General features: G+C 41.8%; 1 protein-coding gene across 5 annotated transcripts; it reads left to right on the forward strand.

The window, feature by feature from the left end:
- Positions 1–12509: 12509 nt before the first annotated feature.
- Positions 12510–16792, forward strand: LYSET (lysosomal enzyme trafficking factor). 5 transcript variants are annotated; one of them, XM_066321789.1, is made up of 3 exons: positions 12521–12651; positions 13023–13092; positions 14689–16792. In XM_066321789.1, exon 3 carries the CDS (start codon positions 14705–14707, stop codon positions 15098–15100), a length of 396 nt encoding a protein of 131 aa, XP_066177886.1. In that variant the 5' UTR covers positions 12521–12651; positions 13023–13092; positions 14689–14704; the 3' UTR covers positions 15101–16792. The 5 variants fall into 5 exon arrangements, with proteins under 5 accessions (XP_066177885.1, XP_066177886.1, XP_066177884.1 ...); XM_066321787.1 differs by lacking the exon at positions 13023–13092 and adding an exon at positions 14294–14380 and having other exon boundaries at positions 12526–12651; XM_066321788.1 differs by lacking the exon at positions 13023–13092 and having other exon boundaries at positions 12510–12651.
- Positions 16793–21322: the final 4530 nt, after the last annotated feature.

The raw sequence follows: 21322 nt of genomic DNA on the forward strand, positions 1-21322 counted from the left end.
GATGTGAGAAAGATATTTCACCTGATGTGCTGCTGTACTAAATCTTGCTGTACAATGTTGCTAAATAAATTACAATCCTCTGTTTACATTGCAGAGCTTGTTCAGGCAGTGCCAAACCTGCGAGCACAGGAAGCCCCAGGGTAATATTTACGCAATTCCTGACCAAGAGCAAGCTGACTATTCCTGTGAATTTCTGTGCCCCAACTCCGTAAGCTGCAGCTCTTGAGCTGCTTCATGCTAATTTAAAGGGTGAGGGTTGATTAGGATCTTGAGCCCTCAGGCAATCAGAACTATCTTTCTCTTCATCTTAGCTTCAGCTACAGGCCAAAGCAGGTTTCCCTTGTTTAGCTGGAACCTCTCACACCTTGTCTTCTAACCCTTTCAACAAATACAGGGGCTCTCACAAGGCTGGGTACTTGCAATTTGGCACAAGTTAGCTAAATGCCATGGAAATTCATTTCAGAATAATATGAGATATCTCCACTTAATTAGTAATTGAAGTATATATTCTCAGTATTTTTTGAATTATTTTTTCAGCACCTGGCAGAAGTCATGATAGTATCTTTTGCAATGAGCAGAAAGAAGATGGTGAAGTGATTTACATTGCCTGCAGTTTGGAGTTTTAACTTTTATTTCCATTTTTTATTATTACAGGATGCTTGTTACTCTGCTGTAGATGGGCAGAAGGGTGGGCTGAGCCTTCAGTATCAGAACAGTCTCCTCTTTATTCAGTCAGTCAAACCATCAAGTCAGATCATGTGCTAACACAGCACTGCTGAAATGAGGTTGTAGGTAGGAGGGAACACAAGGAAAAATTCATGTGCTGCACGGCAGCTTCTGGGCCCTGAGAGAGAGACTCAAAGGGTAGTCCAGGTGCTACACACCATGTGGAGTTTGTCATCACTAGCGAGGCAGCCAGTGAGAAATGTATGAGAAGCATGGTGGGCTGCCATTTCCTCAGGTCTCTGCTACATCTACAACCAATTCATCACTGCAGGATTCATCAAAAGGACAGATAGGACTTCTTTCCACAGTGGTTCACTAGAAGATGTGTGTGACAGAAGCTCGGTTTCTACAATTTATGGTTATTTTTTGCCTGATTTCTGGCAAAACACATGCCTGCAGCTATTGTCTGGAAACTTTTCTGAATGAACTCTTGTCCAGCAGCTTTTAAATGATAACTCAGTGAAGGTTAGTCCTGGAGGTGACCGCTCATTTCTGATGTGTGAATTCTGACGAACCACAGCTGTCCCTTGCCAAGGGCCACATGACACCCGCCCATTGCAGGGTTCCAGTCACGGCTCCCAAGGGGTCCCCTTTAGCACCTGATATTGCCCAGCCGCTCTGCTCTGAAGGACTGCGTGCCCACGGAGATGGCACAGGACAGGCCTTGGCAGCTGGAAATCAGACAGTCATTGTACAGTCAGCTAAATCAGGTGGTGCTGTTCAGAGCCACAGTCCTTCCAAAAACTGCCACCTGTTCTCACTTTCTGCCACACCCTCCTTCACAACAGTCAATGCGCTTCTGTGGCTGTGCAAGAACAGAATAAAGGAGCCAGGAATTGAGATGGACTTAAACAAACCCAGAAAGCTGACAATGGTATTTAAGTCTTAGGCTAAACCAGCTCCTTAGTCTGGATCACCATTCTTTTTCCTACCTGTTTATAGTGGTACAAGGCAGTCAAGAGGTTGGGAAAAACAAGCCAGGAAGACAAGGCATCAAACACTCTCTTTTGGTGGCAATCCCACTTCACAGTAGCAGCAGGGATGGGGAAGGCATGGTTCACATCTACTCCCTCACTCACCTGACAATCTATGCAGTTTATGCTTCAGCATTCCTATTTTATAAAGAAAAGAAGGATAAAGGAGTACTGTCTGAGGCTCACTGGTATTTCTGATCTTTTAGAGATCAGAAGAAGGAATCCAGCTAAAAGAGATCAAAAACCTTTCAAAAGAGGGTAACAATGCCTGCAGATGACCAGCCCATGCAGGGCCATCCAAGGATTCCAGAGCTCACATCGGTCCCAGGGGAATGCTGCTTAGATGGCTACCTGTCACACTGAGAGCATGGCAAGCTCTTCTGTTCCAGCCATGAAAACAGGGTAACTATGCGGCTTTTTGAAACTGCAAGGAAACTACCTTTATGAGAAGCTACATCTTACTTTATATACAGCTCAAAAGGTTTTCTGTCTGGAGCTCTGATGAATGTATATGCTGCAGGAAAGTAAGAAAAGATCTGGCTGCCAAGTTTGCTTGCTTGTCATGTTGCATGTTGGAAGCAGGCTCTGTATAAGCACATACGCCAAGGAAAGCATTTAATCAGTGAATAAAGAATTTAAAGCCACAAAAAACCTGTGTGGCCAAGACAAAAAACTACCAAGTCCTGTGCCAATATAATTGTTTATGTGTCAGCAGGAGCAGATTTTTTCAAACTGACTAACTTCTGGTAGTCAAAACCCAACTGTGGACACAGACACAGAGCTACAATATGGTAGCTCTCTTGCCTTTTATTATGGCAGTCAGCATCGTGGAAATAATGCTTGTGCAAACTCTTTTAATACAGACACATGGAGATATATAGTTAGGTGATTGCTTTACCATAGTTAAAATTATTCATACTTTTTGTGCAAGGAAATCCTGAAGGATTGTTCTGTGAAGAATTTGGCTGACCTCACAGTTTATTAAGGTTCGGATTGAAACTTGAATAAGGATTAGGCTGCAGGTGAGGTTTTCTCTGCCTACAGTTTCATGCTAAGAGTTATTCTGCTTATAGCAGTAGGTGATTCTTTTAATCAGTGGTTTCAAGTGTCTATAACAGATCTGGGAGCATGCTTACAGCAAAATGAGCCATCTTACCACATATTTTGTATTGCTGTAATTCATTATATAAATAAGTGACCTAGACATGTATGAATCCTACCACTATTGTGCCATATTTTGCTGACTTACGTCTGTCTTCATTCTCCTATTGAGAACACCTTCAAGGTGACCTAAAGAACATGTCCTCATTCCAGTGGTTCTCTACTTCCATGAGTTGTTTGGGGCTACAGTTAAACCTTTTAAACTGGTAAAACTGAGAAAACAGGAAAGATACAAGTCCGGTGTGGGCCACACCATCACTTGCACTTTCTTCTCAGGTTCATGGCTCCAGTGATTGAGGACCCTTTTCCTGTTTTGTTTAAATGCTTCCTTAGAGTTCACCAACAGTTCACAGGCCATTGTACTTGCTGATTTTGTACAGTCCCATCAGGAGACACTGGCTTTCCTCCCTGGGAAGGGCAGAAATTTCCATCTTTTTCAAAAGCTACCACAATGTATAGTCTTACAAGAGCAAAAAGAACAGATGCAGAAAAGCATTTCCAAAGTTTATGCCAGCAATATTCCAAAGCCAACTAACTTTAGTGTCTTAAAGAAAAAATCCCAAACAATCAAAATCCATGTGATAGCATCCCCACCATATGAGCATTTTGTAGAAGGACACACCTCATTTTTGCCAGTGAGACACAGAGGAAATTCAAGCTTCATCAACAAGATGTAGAAAAGCTTTTGGAAACAGCTCCAATCCTAACCAAAATGAGCTTCCCTTGGACAGACAAGAGTCTTTTTGGACGTGCCACAATTATCCTGAAGTTTACTGAAGACGCTCCTGGGTGATAATCTAGAGGCACAGTTGGGAAAAACCCTGCTTTGAGTCAGGTGCTGTTCCTCTTGTGCTCACAAACCTGTCATACTTTGGCATCAGTGGTGCACTGACTTGACTCCTACTTACTACTCTCCTGGAGGCAGGAATATAACCTGTCTTGCTCCACAATCATCCCCCATCCTTGGCTTTTTCCCATTCAGAGTGCATTTCAAAACATTATCTAATCCCCACACTCAATAACCAAAAGAGGTTTTTTTTTTTTTCTTGCTCAAGTACCAGTCTCATATTAAAAGATTAAACTACACATATACATCTCCTCCATGTTACCAACACTCCCTCCTGTAACATCCCATTCCTGCCTCCTACTGCATGCAGCCCTTCTGAAAGAAGGTGGTCATGTAGAAAAGACATGGAAATTCAGGAGACAAGTAAGTTATAGAAAACAGGAGATAATCAGTTGTAGTGTAAAAAGAAAAAGGGGAAAAACCCAAGCCAAACCACCACCACCAAAAAGAGCTGGAATAAATCAAGTGAGACCACAATTTGGTTATAGCTCTGAGCATTTACTAGATGCTCAGGCTTGTAAAGTGAAATAGATAGCTCATTTAGAATCACAAACTTTCAGACATTTCGGATTGCATAGATCCTGTAAGACACTTGTAGTTGCTAGATAGATTATAGATGATAAATTCTGTTAACATTTGTTGTATCACTGTGCTATTAAATTTATTATCTCACATACTCAGCACCTGACAGTCTGTAAATAAAGCTTAGGCAATGAGCACATCTGAACGCAGGAGTTGTTATAATCCCATAGTGTCATTATGGAGCAGCCTGCACAGGTATTGCTTCCCAATCACTTTTTTAGTGGACAGTTAAAAGGGACACTTCCATAGACAGGATCACAGCAAATATTCCAAGTGGTTCTGAACTGGCCACTTCTGTGCTTCAAAATAATGCACCACATGTACAAGAGCAGCCTTTGGAGTTGAACATCCAATGCCAATGCTGCCCTTTGGGATTTTCCCTTCTCTCAGAACTTCTGGAGAGGGGAAGGAATATTAGTGACTGAATGGATGAAGACTGCTTGCCTTGAGCCTCAGTTTCCTGGTGTGACCTATGAAGAAAGCTTTTCACATGGATGAACACTTTGTCCTAACCTGTGCCTGTGAAAATTCCCATTGTTTGATAAGGGATGAGCTAACATTGTACCTATTCCCCTCATCAGAATCTTCCTTTCATCATTACCCAAGTGCCAACTGTCCCAATACATATAGAAGCCACTCCAGAAAAGTATCAGGCTGCCTATTTTCACCAAGCTAAAGATTTTCCACTGAATCAGAGGCTGTTTTGCCAGAGCACTTAGAACTAGCACTTCAAAAATGTGCAACAACCTGAGAATTATAGTTTCTAGCTAGTGAAAAAAGAGTGACAGAATAGAAGATGAAAAAAACCTTGAAATTGTAACCTCTCCTTCAACACCCAGATCAAGATAGGCTTAAGTTTGTGTCACAATCCATTGCATCATCATTTATGCGCTGGATTCACTGGTGAAACACTTCAACTGGTAACAGTTACCCAGAACACAATAAACTCCTGGCAAACAAGCTCTGCACTATATAGAGGAATCATTTTAGAATGGGGGTGCTCTAACTCCTATTAAATAAAGCAGTGCAGAAATGCACCTACAGTAACATGCTAATTTAAGCCAGATAATTTCTCAAGTGGAGAAGGTGTTGATTTGGATGCACTTAAACTTGTTACTGTCTCACGGCAGTGTACTTCTTTACCCTCCCAGTACCTTCATGTTGTTTTGATGACTATGTTTACATTCTGTTCATGAAAGGCAAACCAAACATATATTTATGGGGAGAAGTGGACATTTCCCCTCTTTAAGAATGCAAACAAATGCAGTAATAGATGTGCTAAGCTGGAGACAATTTAAATATTCACTTGGAATTGTATGACAGAGTATGACAGTAGGCATTACTGAGATTTCATTTTATATAGCACAGAGCAGAGGCTTAAAAATTCTGCACAGTAAGGAAAAACTGTAATGCCTTTTCCTTTAAAGATTTGCAAATACTGCTTAATGTGCTTTGGTTAAATGAAATGCAAATACTTACTTACTAATAATTCATTGGAATTTTCCCTTTGAGAGTAACCATCAACTGCTGTTAATATCTCTGTTCAAATGTTCGAGTCCTTCTGGATCTCTGTGCTGATTTCTGGTACAGACCTCTAGCATGGGCTTCAGAAAAAGGAAAATTCAGGTACAAGGCTAGGTGAGTACTTGAAAGCTTCACAGCTACAGTCAACTGACTTTTGTCTTTCACTGAAGATAAACAACAGGACAACAACAGGAGCCCTCCATACAGATGAGGAAGAAGATTTATTTCCAGTTGATGACATTTGTATGAAAGCTTCCCCTCTCACACCGGCTTCTTAGTTGAGCTGACAGTGTGCACTCGTGACAGCTGAGCTGACATTGAGCACTTCAGTGAGTAACAAGGTGCTCTACAGGTCTGGAGCTGGGATAAACCATCAGGTACTTCTGTCAGTCAGCTGAATGGTACTTCTGTAGAATAGGTACTTCTGTCACTACCTCTGACAGTGATTTCCCATTGCCTCAGACAAGTTCTGGTTTTTTATAATCTATGCAGACATTTCTGTGACTGAGAACCTATCAACCCTCACATTATATGAGTGGATGTCTTACACATATACCTCTTGCAGTACATTTTAATGTTAGTAACTATGGGTAATTCCTAAGCTCTAAGAGGAGAGAGGGAAGAGGCTCCTAAAAGACACACACATAAACTTTTTGTTTGGTTGGTTTGGGTTTTGGGGCTTTTTTGGGGTTTTGTTTGGCTGTTTTTGGTTTGTTGTTGTGGTTGGTTTGGTTTTTGTTTTTGAAAGGTTAGATTCTACAAATCTTAAACAATAGGCTCTCTACCTCCTCCAAACCTCCATACTGGTCCATGCAAAAAAGTTGGGATCCTTTGAATTTGGGAAAAGGCCTGATCTGAACTGAATTCTTTCACTATTTATTTAGTAAAAGAAAGTTATGTTTCTGGAAAATCTTAATATAGATACTCCTGTTGCATACAGTTTACAATCCAGAGCAAGATAGGTACATTCTGGAAACTGGGAATCTCAGACAATAACTAAATCTCTTTAAAATAATTCTATGGTATTACTAACTTGCTTCATATAAGCCCCACTGAGGAAGAGATAATTAGTGGAAATTTTAAAAAAGATCACTCCTTTTGTGAGGACAGAGCAGTCACTCTGAGACGGTCAGATGTTTCTCATGGACAGAAGAAGGATTCTGTTTTTCTTTCTAACATGGGTCATTTTTAGTTAACTTGTTTAAATAATCAAACGTTGACAGCAGCAAACTTAGCATGGAAATTCAATTTCTGTTCCTTTCTGGCATTATGAGCTGACTTTAGTTGAAAACATGGACAAGTAGAATTCTCAGGAGATTAACAGCAGCCTTGGAAGTGGACTTGGGGGTGGTTTTTTTATATTATTTGTGGGGATTTAATTAAAAACAATAAATTGTAATGAATAATGGTTTTGTTGAAATGCAATTTATAACTGTAAATGGTTTAACAAAAATTCTGCAGGAAAGCTCTCTTTCCTCCAAGGCCAGTACAGTGTTGGGTCGTATCACTGGAGCTGTAAGGTCAATATCTGCATTGCTTCTGCATAAATTGTATTTGTTTTCTGTTTGAATAAATGGCACGGAGAGGAAGAGTCAGTTACCAGACACTTTTGCCTATATCCTTTCAGTATGTTTTGTCAGTTCTTGTTCAACTTTGAAACCACTTTGTAATTGGCTGAAAAGGAGAAGGTAAAAGCAAAGATTTTCTCTCTTTCCCGCTGGAATTGTTTTAGCAAGGACAGTGCAGCCATGAGAAGTACAGTCAGAGGTAACTAATGAACGAGAAGCACCAGTGTAGTGAAGACTAAGAGTTCAGTCTAAAATACCAAGGCCCTTCTTAAGACTCAGTTCTTTACAGGCACTTTGACAAAGGGTAGTAGTGTTTAATTCTTCCTTTGGCAGGTGTTTACTGTTGATGTTTGAGAGAATGAGATAGCTACTCCATTTGTAAGTATCAAAAAGTTTGTTGGAAAGATGGTAAATATTTCTACAACTAAGAACAAAATATGGATTGTATTCAAAGAACCTGGATAACGTGATTGCCTGAAGCTTAACTCAGATGTGGCTGCTGCTAAAAAGCAAATGGTAGAAGCAGAATTTCAGGAAGTGAGAAGTAGAGATTAGGGTAATTTAAGGTCCCAAAAATTCAAAGTATACAAAGCAAGTCACAAGTGGAAAAGATCACCATTCAGTTCGCTGAATAGCTCTGTTTCATGTGGTCAGTGTAGTCAAATCAAGCAAATATACTATTTCAATTTGAAATGAGAAGAAACAAAATATAAAAATTCCATCCTATAGAAAGGTTTCTTGCATGCTCTCAAATGAATGTGCTACGGTCTATAAAAAAACAGAAAAAAACAAAACAAAAAAGTTCAAAGAAAGACAGCAGTACAGACAAAACAACCACCCAAGAAAAAAGGGAATGAGAAGATTAGAGCCTTTTTTTCAGAAGAAACAAACATTTTAAAACACAAACTAAAGATTCATAAAATAAAACATATGAATTGAAGCAAATTAATGTTTTTAACTCACACTAAATTATAAGAAACTGATCAAAACAACTTATTACACCACAACAGGATAGTGTGAATCTCACTGTAACTACATCTAATAACTAAAACTGCTACAAGCTGCAAAAACACTGGGCATTCATGCACTCACTGATAAAAATTCACAGGAGTACTATAAGCACTGTTCTGAGCAAAAACAAGGCTTTCTCTTCTCCCAGTGTACACCTTAGTTTTTTCATGCATTACTTCAGATTCACATAAAAACCTTTCCCTTCTGTATTTCTTTATAAACACATCACTAACTCTGCTTTTAACACAAAGGAGAGTTGGCCCAGCTGGAGCTGGGGACAGGTATCATGTGAGGCTTGAGTTTCCATGTGTGTTTTCTTTCTCCAGTCAAAGCACTGGTTCTTCAGTTTGCTCTGTGCCCTACTTTTGCAGCACAAAGAAGAGGCTTGAGCTTGTAAGGGTCTGAATAAATCTTCCTTTCTTTCAGTTGTCCTTCACCATAACTGGCAAGGGAGCATTTTCAAGGAGCTTTGTGCTTCATGCTTCACTCCTTAGAATCTTAGCCCTGCCCTAAAACTAGTCTAACTCTCTTTGCTTAAGGTTAGGTATGATCTTCCTCATATGTGCTCATGCCCTGTTCTCCTCATTTATGCCAGTTTTCTCCTTGGAATCCAAACATATATGTAGCCTGTAAGGATTCCAGTTCTCTAGCCAAGAGTTTGATTTAGAGTTAGGATTAAGAAGGAAAAGATCCAGGAACATGGATCTAGATGAATCAAAAAATCAGTGTCCTACAAAGTGGAAGGCAAATGTCATCTTGACAGAAATGTCTCTGTTATTAGATTCTCACTTCTTGATTACTTGTCAGTGAAGTACCTACTACAACTCTGCTAAATGTAAGATCCACCCCAAAGGATGTGAGATGCATTCTGTCCTTCAGCTTCTGCCTTCCATTTGGAAGGCCAACAAATTTTTGTTTTGTAATCATCTCAGGTATTCTACCTTTGCTTTTCTATTTTGGCCAAAATCTAAGCTTAGGAAACACTTTCTATTAATACTGAAAAACTTAGTTTCATGTAAAGATTACAACTAACCCTTCTGATTCCCCTTGTCAACCCTCATTTATCCTTTGTGGTTTGTCAGGATCCTGAGCATCCTAACAGGCCTTACTTAACAGCTCCAACAATCCTCACCTGACCCATTTCAGTTCATGCCTGACCTGTGTTGTATCAGTATATGTCCCCAGCTCAGCCATGACTGTGCTAAGCCATGTTTATCTGGATCTGGAGTTACAAACTGACTTCGTGGCTTGACCTCAGTCATTTTTTATCAGTATGGACCTTCATGGCAATTGCTAGGTGATGTCTGACCCTAGCTCTCACTGGATCTGACCCTAGCCTGTGGGTTACCTTCACAGCTTGACCTTGGACCTGCCTTGTTACTTGCCTGATGCTTGTACTCCTGGCTGAATCTGATGTGCTCTGCTTGCATTGCTCAGGATCTGTGGGACTGGGCTTGGGCAGTGAGGCTCTGGCCCATCACCTGTGTTATTATACTTTGCTCCTGCCCTCTGTGGAGCAGCCAGCTCTTGATCTTCCATTGCTTTTCTGTTTTACCTTCAACATAAACCAAATATTTCTATAAAAATACATCACGTCAAAACTAAGTGAAACACTTTATTTTTTAATGCTACAAAATACCATGATTAATTATCTGATTCTGTTCATTAAATATTATTTCCTTTGGATTTAGCAGACTTCTATCTTCTCCTTTGCTTTCCCAAGCTGAAAAGGGTAATCCGTTTTGAGTCTCACCAGGTGTATGTTCTCATTTCAATATGCAGAGTTATGAGTTCTTTCCCCTTATTATTACCAGCACTTGTGACTGGAATTTGTCTCAAGCTGAGAACAGTTCCTTCTTGTTCTACTGATTTTGGTATTATTCTCTTCCCCCTCAGAGGCCTGCTGCTAAAACTAACCAACCAACAAACTCTCAGCTGAGCTATTTGCTCTGCTCCTTCGTATACTATGGCAGAGATTAAGCATAACATTGAATTTATGCAGATTGAGATCTAGCCCCAAAATACTACAAATCACTCTGTCTGGTGTTATGCCTTAGCTTTCAAAAGCAGCTTGTGATTGTTATAACAACTCTTCAATTTTTTTAGATCGTTCTCTTTATAGCCACAATCTCAGGCTTATGGTTATCACAGAAGACCCTTGGTTGAGTCTTTTAACCTACTTGGTTTACAAGCAGGTTAAATCCTAAACCATCCTCTGTCTCCAACCATTCAGTGAAAAGACAGGCTTCTTAAATAGGAGTAGGTTCCACATTTCACTGATTTTTCTTCAGAATCTTAAGTGCAAATGCAGGCTTTACACTTAGCACATGCCAAGGCATACATTCACCCAGTCACACATTAATTCATACTGAAACCCTTCTCTTTGACATCTAGGTGGGTATTTTAAAATAAACTGGTTCATCATTACCTCTAACCTCAATATAAGAAAATGCAATATACCCATGCTTGTGTGGAAGGTCTGTCAGCCACACGGGAGTTTTATTCACTTTTAGATCAACTGGGACCTCACCACCTGTGAGAATGGAAAGAATGGCATTTAGTTGAGAGAATTGTCCCAGGGATAAATAACTGTATGTAGCCATTCATATCTACATCTGTCATCAGAACTACATTAATGGTTTATTTAAACTTTGGGAAAGAATAATATAATCTTCATTCAACTTAAGAGAAGTATAAAATCTCTGACCTGGGAGTCAGGGTGTTGCTCAGGTTGGCTCTGCCTGTGGTGCTGGGCGCCATCTCGTGTCACTTTTGGGCCCTTAGTGCAATGAGCATTAGAGCAAAATAATAAGTAAAAAACCACAAACAAACCAACCAACCAACCACAAACAACTACAAGCAACCAAGCAAAACCAAAAAAACCAAAAACAAAACCACAAACAACAAAAAAACCCACCAAAAACCAACCACCACCACCCCCCCCCCCCAAGCAAGCAACAACAAAACCAAACCAAACCAAAAAGACCCAACCAAAACCCCACAAAATCCAAAACGGTACAACTTAAGGTGAAATTGCTCTGTGACAGGGGATTTGTATTTCTGACTCTTACGGGCTGTCAACAGTGTCCCTTTTCTCTCCCGATATCTGCGGTGCCATGCATTTCCTCATCAGCGTCCTGACTATAATCTAAAACACCAGCTTCCAACGCTATTCATGGAAACACCCAAGACAGCAGGCTAAGCCATCATAGATTTGATTCTGCAGCAGCGCTTATATACTGTGTCACATGTGCCTACTACATCCCCAAGAAAAGTGGCAGAAGATCCTATGTGTTCACACATAAACAGAAAAATCATTGCTTTAGCATCTTTCGTTTCTTACTGGGTATTCCTTTTTAAACCCCTTTTTAGCCTCCTCCCTAACGCCAGCTGCCTGAGAGTGAATTGTGGGCGCTGCTTCTTTCTCTGTAAGGAACGATAGTTTTCTCACGACTTTAGGATACAATTTATAACAGGTTTCACTCCATATGTAGCGCCCCGCTGTTTCGGCTTTAGCTGGCATGGAGTTCAGCCCACACAGCTCAGGAATTCCGGCAAACACGTCCTGCACACGCAAACTCTCAAAATCATTGCCGTCATCGGAGAGCACACACCTGACCCGTGTGATTTTGCTGTCAATTTAAATGATCTTTTAGCGTCATTAAAAAGCATTTCGCCAAGAGAGCATAGAAACATATAAACCTTAAAGATCATCTGGTCCCAACCATGGGATTAATAAGCATATAATATCTCCTGATAATTTAATTTAATAGAAATAATCCACTACGTCATATTTATATGTATAAGCTCGTACTGGGATTTGACTACACATTTGCTATTTGCTGGATTGTTTCAGTCTCTATTGTAACTTCCTTAGCAGTCTTTGCTGTTACTTCCCTCGACGGGCTCACTCCGCCACTGTGCCGAAACACAACACTTTGGCTCCGTCCCCCCGCGAAGGGGGCGAGCGCCGCCTCAGCGCGACGCCGCCATTTTGGGCGAGGCCACTCCGGCCACGGAGGGGCGCGCGCCCGAGCCAAGATGGCCGCCGGCCAAGGCGCCCGCCCCGGATGCGGCCGCGCGCCCCGGCAGCCGTTGCCCCGTGCCGGAAGTGCCGGTGCCGGCGGGCGGCCATGGCGGCGGGCGGGCAGCGGGGCGGGCCCGCGGGACTCGCCGCCTCCCGGCGCCGCGGCGCGGGCTGAGGGGAGCGGGCCGCCCGCCGCCGCCCTCCCGCTCCCTCCTTCTCCGCCGGAGGAAGGTAAGGAGCTGCCGGCGCCGAGAAGGACTCGTGGCGGCGAAGCGCGTCTGGCCCGGAGCGCGGGTCCGGCGGGCAGTGTGCTCGGGCGGTCGCGGTAGGAGAGCCCTAGTGGGGTGAAGGGGTCTGAGAGCCATCGCGGGTGTGCCCAAAAGCTGCAAGTTGGAGCTGGGTCTGAAAACGGAGAATAACCATGAGGAAACTCTGTTACCTCAGCCTCTTTCGGTATAACCGGGGGCTAGGACTTCTCTTCTGGCTAGCTCAAGGGCAGGATCACAACGCGCTGGTGTTTATCTTTTTAAATCCACTGCTGTTTTGATAGTGTTTGTGCTTTCAGTATGTACATGCCTTGTGACGGCCTCTTTTCCTCGAAGGCGACAACTCGTGAGCCAGCTCGAATGTGCCGAACTGCTGGAAAAAACAGCCCAGCAGCTTATTTAGCGGGTAAACGCAGACCTGTGGTCCAAGTTTTTGCCCTGTGAATTGACAGCTCCTCTCACGAGTTTTTCAGTTGTCCTACGAAACATTTAACTCGGGGTAATAAAGGGACACGTGCAGCTGAGTTATTCAGAAGGATCAGCTGAAAGAGAAGTTGCCATTACTTAAGTCTGCAATAGCTTTCTCAAGTATTTACTGTTCCTTCTCAGGTATTCACTGTTCCTTCCCAGGTATTTATGTCCCTGTATGCTTGATTCTTTTAGCTACCATGAATGCAGCAGTCTGAGGGCCAGAACAATTTCTCCGGGGTTGCCTTGATCTGCCAGATTCTGCAAGATTTAGGATATGCCTCAGTTATATAAAACCAGGAAGTAAATTGTCCAGGATTGCCAACCAAACTGGCAGATTAGTGTGGCTCAGAAAGGGTGATTTAGGATGGTGTAATGATTTTGTATCATTTATGGTAAATTGCCTAATGCTTCTATGTATCATTACTGTTTTCTATGCATAGTTCATTTTTCAATAAGCATTTCTGCCTGGTATTTTAAAGGCCTGGCATATTATCTTAAAACAGCTACATAGATGGATTTTTACCCTTCTCAAGGAAAAGATAAGAAAGGTAAAAGCCCAAAGGTCTGAAAAACCATTTTTTTCTGAGAACCCTAGTCAAGTACAGAGAAGCAGTGGTTCTCCTTTCCATGTGCAAGGGCTGTTTGGAGGGAAAGAGGCGATGACTTCGTTTGTGTGGAGGTGCTCCAGCTGGAGTGTTTGTGGCTGGTTTGAAGAATGTTTCCAGTCACCTAGACCCATGCAGCCAGCTGGAGATTTGAAGCCGCTCAAATTGAGCCCAGTAGTATCTGTGGGGCTCAGATCATTTGTGCTTTTTCTGAAAAGTACCCAGTGGTGAGTGTCTGGTTTGTTCTGTGCCGGTGCAGCGCAGGTGTGCCGCTCAGCTCCTCTGGAAAGCCTGTGGCAAATGTCTCTGCACAGGGACAGCGGGAATATTGTTAGGAGCAAGTGACATGGCTATAGCACCCTGATGTACGTACCTTTAGTACAGCCTTGCCCCTGAACCTCATGTTCAATTTGAAAACATTCCTTTCCGTGGTTCATAAAGCTAGAGCTTAATACAGCTGGATGTTGCTGCATCACAGACAAGCAGTGATGGTACCATTACTGGCTGTTTAGCAGCATGTTTCTCTTGCAGGCATCGAAGAACTTTCCAAACTTTACATATTTATAGAAAATCTTATCTATCCCCACTCTGTGTCTAGAGACATTGAGGATAGATGGGGTAAGTAACTTACCCAACTGATGACTTTTGTTTTGTTCCCAGAGTACCTGATTTTAGCCAGGTATATCCAGATAGCCAGCAGGCCCTAGACTACCCTGGCTCTGCTTACGTTGTTACCATTAACCTGTTGCTGGCAGAGTAATAATTTCCTATGATGTAGAGAAAACTCAGGTCTTTAGAAATTGATTTGTGTGCTGTTTTAACTAATGTGTAATGAAAAATTAGAGAAAGCTAACTTAGGAAAAGCAAGGTTCATCTGTCTCCTCCTTTTCCAAGCTGTACTGAATGTTTGTCACCTTTTGTTCCAGGTGCAGAGCATGGAGAATGATGAACTTCCGCCAGAGGATGGGCTGGATTGGTGTGGGGCTGTACTTGTTAGCAAGTGCTGCAGCTTTTTATTACGTCTTTGAAATCAATGAGACTTACAACAAACTAGCACTGGAGCACATTCAGCAACACCCCAAGGAACCACAGGAAGGAACCACATGGACACACTCCTTAAAAGTACGACTGCTATCCTTGCCGTTTTGGCTGTGGACGATAATATTTTTAATACCATATTTACAGATGTTCTTGTTCCTCTATTCCTGTACAAGAGCTGACCCCAAAACTGTTGGGTATTGCATCATTCCTATCTGCTTGGCTGTTATTTGCAATCGTCACCAAACATTTGTGAAGGCCTCTAATCAGATCAGTAGATTGCAACTGATTGACACTTAGCTCAACTTCTAGTTTCTGTTGCTGATTCGATGCTGATTCTGTTGCTTGATCTAATCACAAGACTGAAGTTCTAAGTGAAGGCCAGAAAGAGCCTTTCAGACTGATAAGGAATGAAGAGAGTGACTGTTTTCTATTTAAAACAAACAAGTAACTACAAAGGTTTTTAATTATGGATCTATCAAGTGGCCAGAGTGGGAGAGCCCTGTGTGACACAAGATGGAAGTATTCCTCATTTTGCCTTAATGATGCAAAATTGCAACTCTCCATCTGAAATGTCCTGTGGGGAAACAAGTTTCTGGTCCACAACTTTGCTCCTCTGTGCAAAAAAGTGATTTCCTATGTTTTCCCTTGGAGTGAAATCAAGGAAAAGATACTTCTTTTGTGGTAAATGTAAAAGGAAAAAAGAAATTAGGACTGTGATTATGAAAGCTGCACTTAACACAATTCTTTGCTTTTTCTTTTTTTTTATCTACATCAGTGCTGTTTTTAATGATTTTTAAAAAAATAAGTTTAGATATAAAAACAGGAAGCAAAGAATAAAGTTTGTGCAAACCTTTAAAGGGAAAAAGTGCATTTTTTCCTGTGATAGCCTACTTCTTTTCAGTCACCACAACAGTCCTACACTGTAGTAGGCAGGCAGTGAGGAGTGGCATAGGCCTGGAGCTTGGTGCTTTAAATTGTTCCTACAACATCAAAAGCAGCCTGTGCTGGCATTGGCCTGTCGTCTGCACAAAAATTCTTTTGTGTTTCCTTCTCCTATTGTGTCACTTGATAAAATTACAGGTTACTGAAATTTATGACCATTCTAATTTCACTCCAGGCATCATGCAAAACCATGTTCCAGGAGAACTGATATATTAGGAAAAACTTTGAGGTTGGGAAAGTTAACTGGTTGAGGTATGGTACGAACAGGTTTTAAGACAGATAATCATGTTTCTTCCAGAAATTCAAAGAAAGATACCTTCTTCTCATTCTTGTGATGAATGCAGATTTCTTCAGTCATACTGAAATTCCACAGAGATTTCTTTGCCATAGTTTCAACCTCTATTTTTCAGTGCTATTTTGGAATAGCATATTTTGAGTAAGACTGAATCTGTTCTTTCTTTCTGTCCATTTTTGTTTCTTCTGAGAATAACTTAATTTTTGTCCCAGCCATGGTGGAAGTAACAAGTATGAAAACAGTGCAAAACACACTTCTCAGAAGCAGTAGGCTCAAAAGAATTATGAGCTAAACTCCTTGACTATAACTTCAACTGTATGTGATTGTTCATACCTAATCATCACAAATGCTAGTCCATTTCTGACTGCTTTAAGGGCATCCCGGAAAGTGTCGTCTTTCTCTTGCTGTGGAAGGAGAACACTATTTTCAGTGTTGCTGTGTTTAAGCATGGCAGCTCTAACACCTTAAACTTTCTGTTTGCACTTGGAGATACTTTGAGACACTGGTTTCAATTGTCTGTGTTGGTGCTAGGACCTGAAAACAATGTAGCCTTTGCAAGAAGGTTTTGAGTTCTAAGTGCAATATGAAAAGGAGGAAGCTGCCATCTTAGTATGCTGGAGTAAGAGTAAATTATAACCTCTGACAAGTAGTTAGTATCTTGGGGAGTCAGAGCTTTTAAGTTGTGTTGTTTCTCAACTTTTGAAATTACCATGCTATTTATCTATAAAATAAAACCTTTTCAATGTTTATAAGCACAAGTCTATTAATGTAGATACTTATCAATAGCTTTTCATTTTTGTTGTTTGTTTTTGGTCTAGTGGTGTTTCTGACAGGCAGCAGTGCTGTCAGTTGCTGTAGCCTGTGCTCATGTCCTTCCCTCAGTGTGCGTGTTCATCTCTTGTTGTCCTCTTACGCTCTGTGTCCTAATTACTTGTTTGTAGCCTGAAATTTTGGGGCTTGCTGGATGAAACTGAATCCTCATGTTTCTTTACTTTTATGTAGGAGAGGCTGGACTGTTTTTAACTTGATGCTGTAGTTTTAAACTGAACAGTTACATTGTGTGCAGATAGAATTATTTAAAGAGCCAAGAACATAAGAGGAAGCATCAAAAATAGAAAATGATAGGAAGAACTGCCTAATTTTCTGTCATGCAAGCATGTGACCCTTAGCAAATTCACTAGCAGGCCTGGTGGGATGACCCAAGCTGTCTGGATGTGGAGCATGTGCTGGGCATGGTGGGACTTGGAAAGCAGAAGCTTGTGTTTGTAGACTTTTCCCTCAGAAGCCTAGTTTTGGATTACAGCTGTTTAGATTACAGGCATGTGCTCTGCAGCTAACCACAGAAAAACACAGTCCAATACAAGCAAATGCTATGTGTGTAAGGATTTGAGCTTGAAGTGAAAAACAGCAGTGGAGAACTATTAACATAGTGTACACAGATACTAGACAATGGGAATAAGAGAAGAGATAAGTTAGCTCTGCTGATGCTTCCAGAATTTTTGGCAACAGAGGAACATCAACAGGTCACATCTTACCCACACTGTAAATAAATGAAAGACTATAAAAATTAATGATAAATTTGTTTTCACTGTAGTATTAAAAAAAAAAGGAGTAGTGAAATAACTTTCAGCTTGATTATTCTGGAAATTTATAGGTTTTGTCAAGGCTGATTTTGTGAGTCACCAAAGACCTGCCTGTAACAGAAAATGGCATCATCTACAAACTTTTGGGATAATCAAGCTTGAAGTTTTGCAACATTCTGAGCTTTCATGTTCTGCCAACAAAGTGAGTAGCTGTAACACAGGGATGATTAATGATCATCTGTGTGCCACTTACCCTGGATTTCTATTTATTTGTGTCACAAGATAAAGCTTTGTCAGACTGCTAGAACATCACCTGAGCAGTCTCAGTGTTAGTTTGTTTAGATGTTTGACCTTCACTTCACAGTCCTGTCCCATCTCAGGAATGTGTCTGCCACGTATTTGTAAGTGCTCCTGAGCCTGTTCTTCACTTTCTGCCTTGGAGGAGCAGGTCCAATGAAGAGCGTAACAGGAGGCTGCAGCCCTTCAAACTTGAACAGAAGTGAGTTACCATAAAATGTGTTCCTATGACACATTTCTTCCAACAGCAAAGTAGGACTGCAAATTTGATTCCTTTTTTAAATTAAAAATATGAGAATTGACTTATCCTGGGAACAACATTCCAATTGGTGCAGAATATGTATTAACTTTCCTTATTTTCTCCTGTCTGGTCCATTTTTTTCTTAAAAGGATACTCTAGTTTCTCTTACCAGTTCTTTAAAAATCTTATGTTTTATGTCAGTCTTTGATGAGAACCACTTTTCTACAAATGACCTAATGCACAAAAGCAGTTTAATAGTTTTATCATGTAGTTAAATTTTAAGATCTGACTTACAGCTCTCCTTAAAGATACCCTTATGGTGCAGTTTTTTTCTGGGAAGAAAGAACATACTACAGCCATAAGAAGGTACTTCTGCTCAGCTTGGTCCTCAGAGTCCACGTCTAGTCCATTTGGTTGGTGCATGTGCCCAGAACCACTGCTCAGGTGTTCACACTGCTGGGTGCTAACCTAGACCACAGATTAAGCCCCATGATACCCTAGCTGCCAGACTACTGAGTATTTTACATAGAATCTGATACTCAAAATAGCTTGTGTATAAATTACCTTTTAAGATGGAGTGAGTGGGAATTAAATGGGCTGCCATGGGTGAATGGCATTCAAATCCTTTAATGAAAACGATGACTCTGGATCTCTCCTGGGAGGTAGGAAAGGTACTGCACTTTTAGACAGTGCCCCAGTTACTGGGCATAATGGGATTATCTCCTCTCCCTCACGGAACTTAGTGCCTTGCGTCCTTGAGACTTAAAGCTTTTTGTTTTCAACACTACAACCTTCCTTAATGTTCAGTTCCTTCATGAAGCCTCAAAGTTGTTTGAACCAGCAAATTCAGTATTTCAAAACAATAATGATAGTTAGGTCGTATAATCCCAGTCTTTGTGAAGGAGACATGCTTTAACATTTTTGTTGTAATGTTTTGTAACTAGTAAAAGTAGTTGGTTCTCATCTAAATACTACCAAGAATTTAGTATCACTTCAGCTCTTTTCATTCCATACAAACATACCAGCATTCTCCCCTTTTTTTTAGTGAGAAAATGCACTGAGTCCCCTTGGGCCAGTAGAACCATGCAGCAACTCTCAGAAAAATGAAGTCTGTTGAGTTGGCGCACTTTTGCCACAAGCAGACACGCAACTTAGAATTGCATAAGGTCCCCTGAAACTCCAGTGCTTTTTTTTTTGTCATCTGAAAGTTTTGATAGCTGCAGTAAGGACTAGGAAGGATTCTTTAAAGGCAAAAATTTGAGTGTTGATTTTTGACTCAATGCTCACTGGTATTTTTCTGGAGCTCAGGTGCAGCATATTCCTGTGTCCAGGCTGACAAAAAAAAAAGAAGTATCCCATTACTGGAATGTTACCTGCACTTACACCTGTGCCAAGTTAGGGTCTGTTGCTTTAGACCAGAGGTTTCAGTCCATGACATAGCAGTGGTCTGTTTACACAGTTTATATGTGAAGGCCACAAATTCTTGCCTAATGTTAAATGCTGCTTTTCAGCCATCACACAGTTCATGTAATTTGTGGAGGGTTTGCCTGGAGGACAAGGGAAAACACTCCTCTCAGATGTAGGTATACAACAAGCTTCCTAAACTACAGAACAAAGCTCATAGAAGATGTCATCACTTAACACAGATCGTGTTAAAGAGCTCTTCTGATACATTTATCATACTCTGTCTTTGTACAAAGTGTTGCCTTTGTCATTTTGATAAGACACTTCCTGCAGTAAATTATCTACCCTAGAACACTTACAGCATTTTATCACTACGATGTTGCAGCCAGACAAGAGATTGGAGTAAGTATAATTTTCTGTCGCCCTCAGCAACTAAACCTCCTTAGTTTGCTAAGTGGAGGTTGGTCTTTTCTTCAGTTATGTCTCTGTCTCACTGGCCAAACGTCAAGGATACATTTACTGGACCTCATCTCTGGCTCCTTCCCTGCATTTCAAATGAATGCAGACAGTTTTTTCCTCATAAAAGTTCGTTTATTTCCACACTTTGTCCTACATATATAAGTCTCAAGATGTGCTCAGTTTTCCATAATATATAAACAGACGGTGCCAGGAGAACACAAGAAAATTAAAATAACCCCTCAAAATGCATTTTACACTATTAATTCAGGCAGTTAAATTCTTCTACAGAACACTCTTAGGCTCTATGGAGTGACTATCATGAGTGTTTTATACCAGTTCACAGAGGCTTCTTGCTTCATACGTGACTAATTCTAGTAGATGACAGGCAAAAATAATCTTCCACAGTAGGACTGTACAGGAATAGGCACAGTCCTATACATGCTTGTTGATTTTGGTACAAATAGTGGTCTTATATTGCTTTCTCTCCATTCAAACACAAGTAGTCTTGTACTTTTAAAGATCATATTTGGCAAAGTAACTCTTTTCAGGTTTTATTGCTTTATTTTAAAAGTGGTATCACATAAAGAAATACTGTGACTCGGAATAAGTTATTAAAAAACATACCAATCAGAAGATTTGTCAGAAGAGTTTTATACTTGCCAACTAGTTTACTAAAAACCTGGTGTCAGCATAACACTGGCCCCCCGTAAACAACACGCTGCTCGCACCCAGGCGCATCCTTTCGGAAAGGCTTCCGTATTAAAACTGTCGGGTGGACATTTCGCATTTAGACAGGAGCAGCAGCGCCGCAGGAGCCGGCCCGTGCGGCGGGCCCGGGACACTTACAGTCGGTACAGCCGAACGGCTCTGTCCAGGCGCAGAGCCGGCCTCCAGCGCCGCCCTCACGGCTGCTGCACCTTCGTCCGCTTCAGCGGAGGGTCATCGCCGCTCGCCGCCGCGTCCACGTTGTTTTCGTCCTCGTCTTCGCCTTCGTCCTCCTCGTCGTCATCGTAGTCGTCGTCATCCCCGCCACCACCTGCCGGAATTCGGGCGGCCGCGGGTGACCGGTGCGGGGCGGCACCCCGGGGCCGGAGGAGGCCCCTCGGCGCGGCGCCCCCGCCACTCACCGCGCGGCGCGCCGTCCGCCGCTGCCCGCTCCTCCTGCACCAGCGGCGCCAGCAGCTCCACCACCCGCTCCTGCAGCTCGCTCAGGGCGCCCCGGAGCCCGCGCAGCTGGGCGGCCTCGCCCTCCTCCGCCGCCGGGTACGGCACTCGCACCGTATGCGTCCGCCCGTCGC

The sequence above is a fragment of the Sylvia atricapilla genome, chromosome 6 (genome assembly GCF_009819655.1).
Source record: "Sylvia atricapilla isolate bSylAtr1 chromosome 6, bSylAtr1.pri, whole genome shotgun sequence".
NCBI classification, from domain to species: Eukaryota; Metazoa; Chordata; class Aves; order Passeriformes; family Sylviidae; genus Sylvia; species Sylvia atricapilla.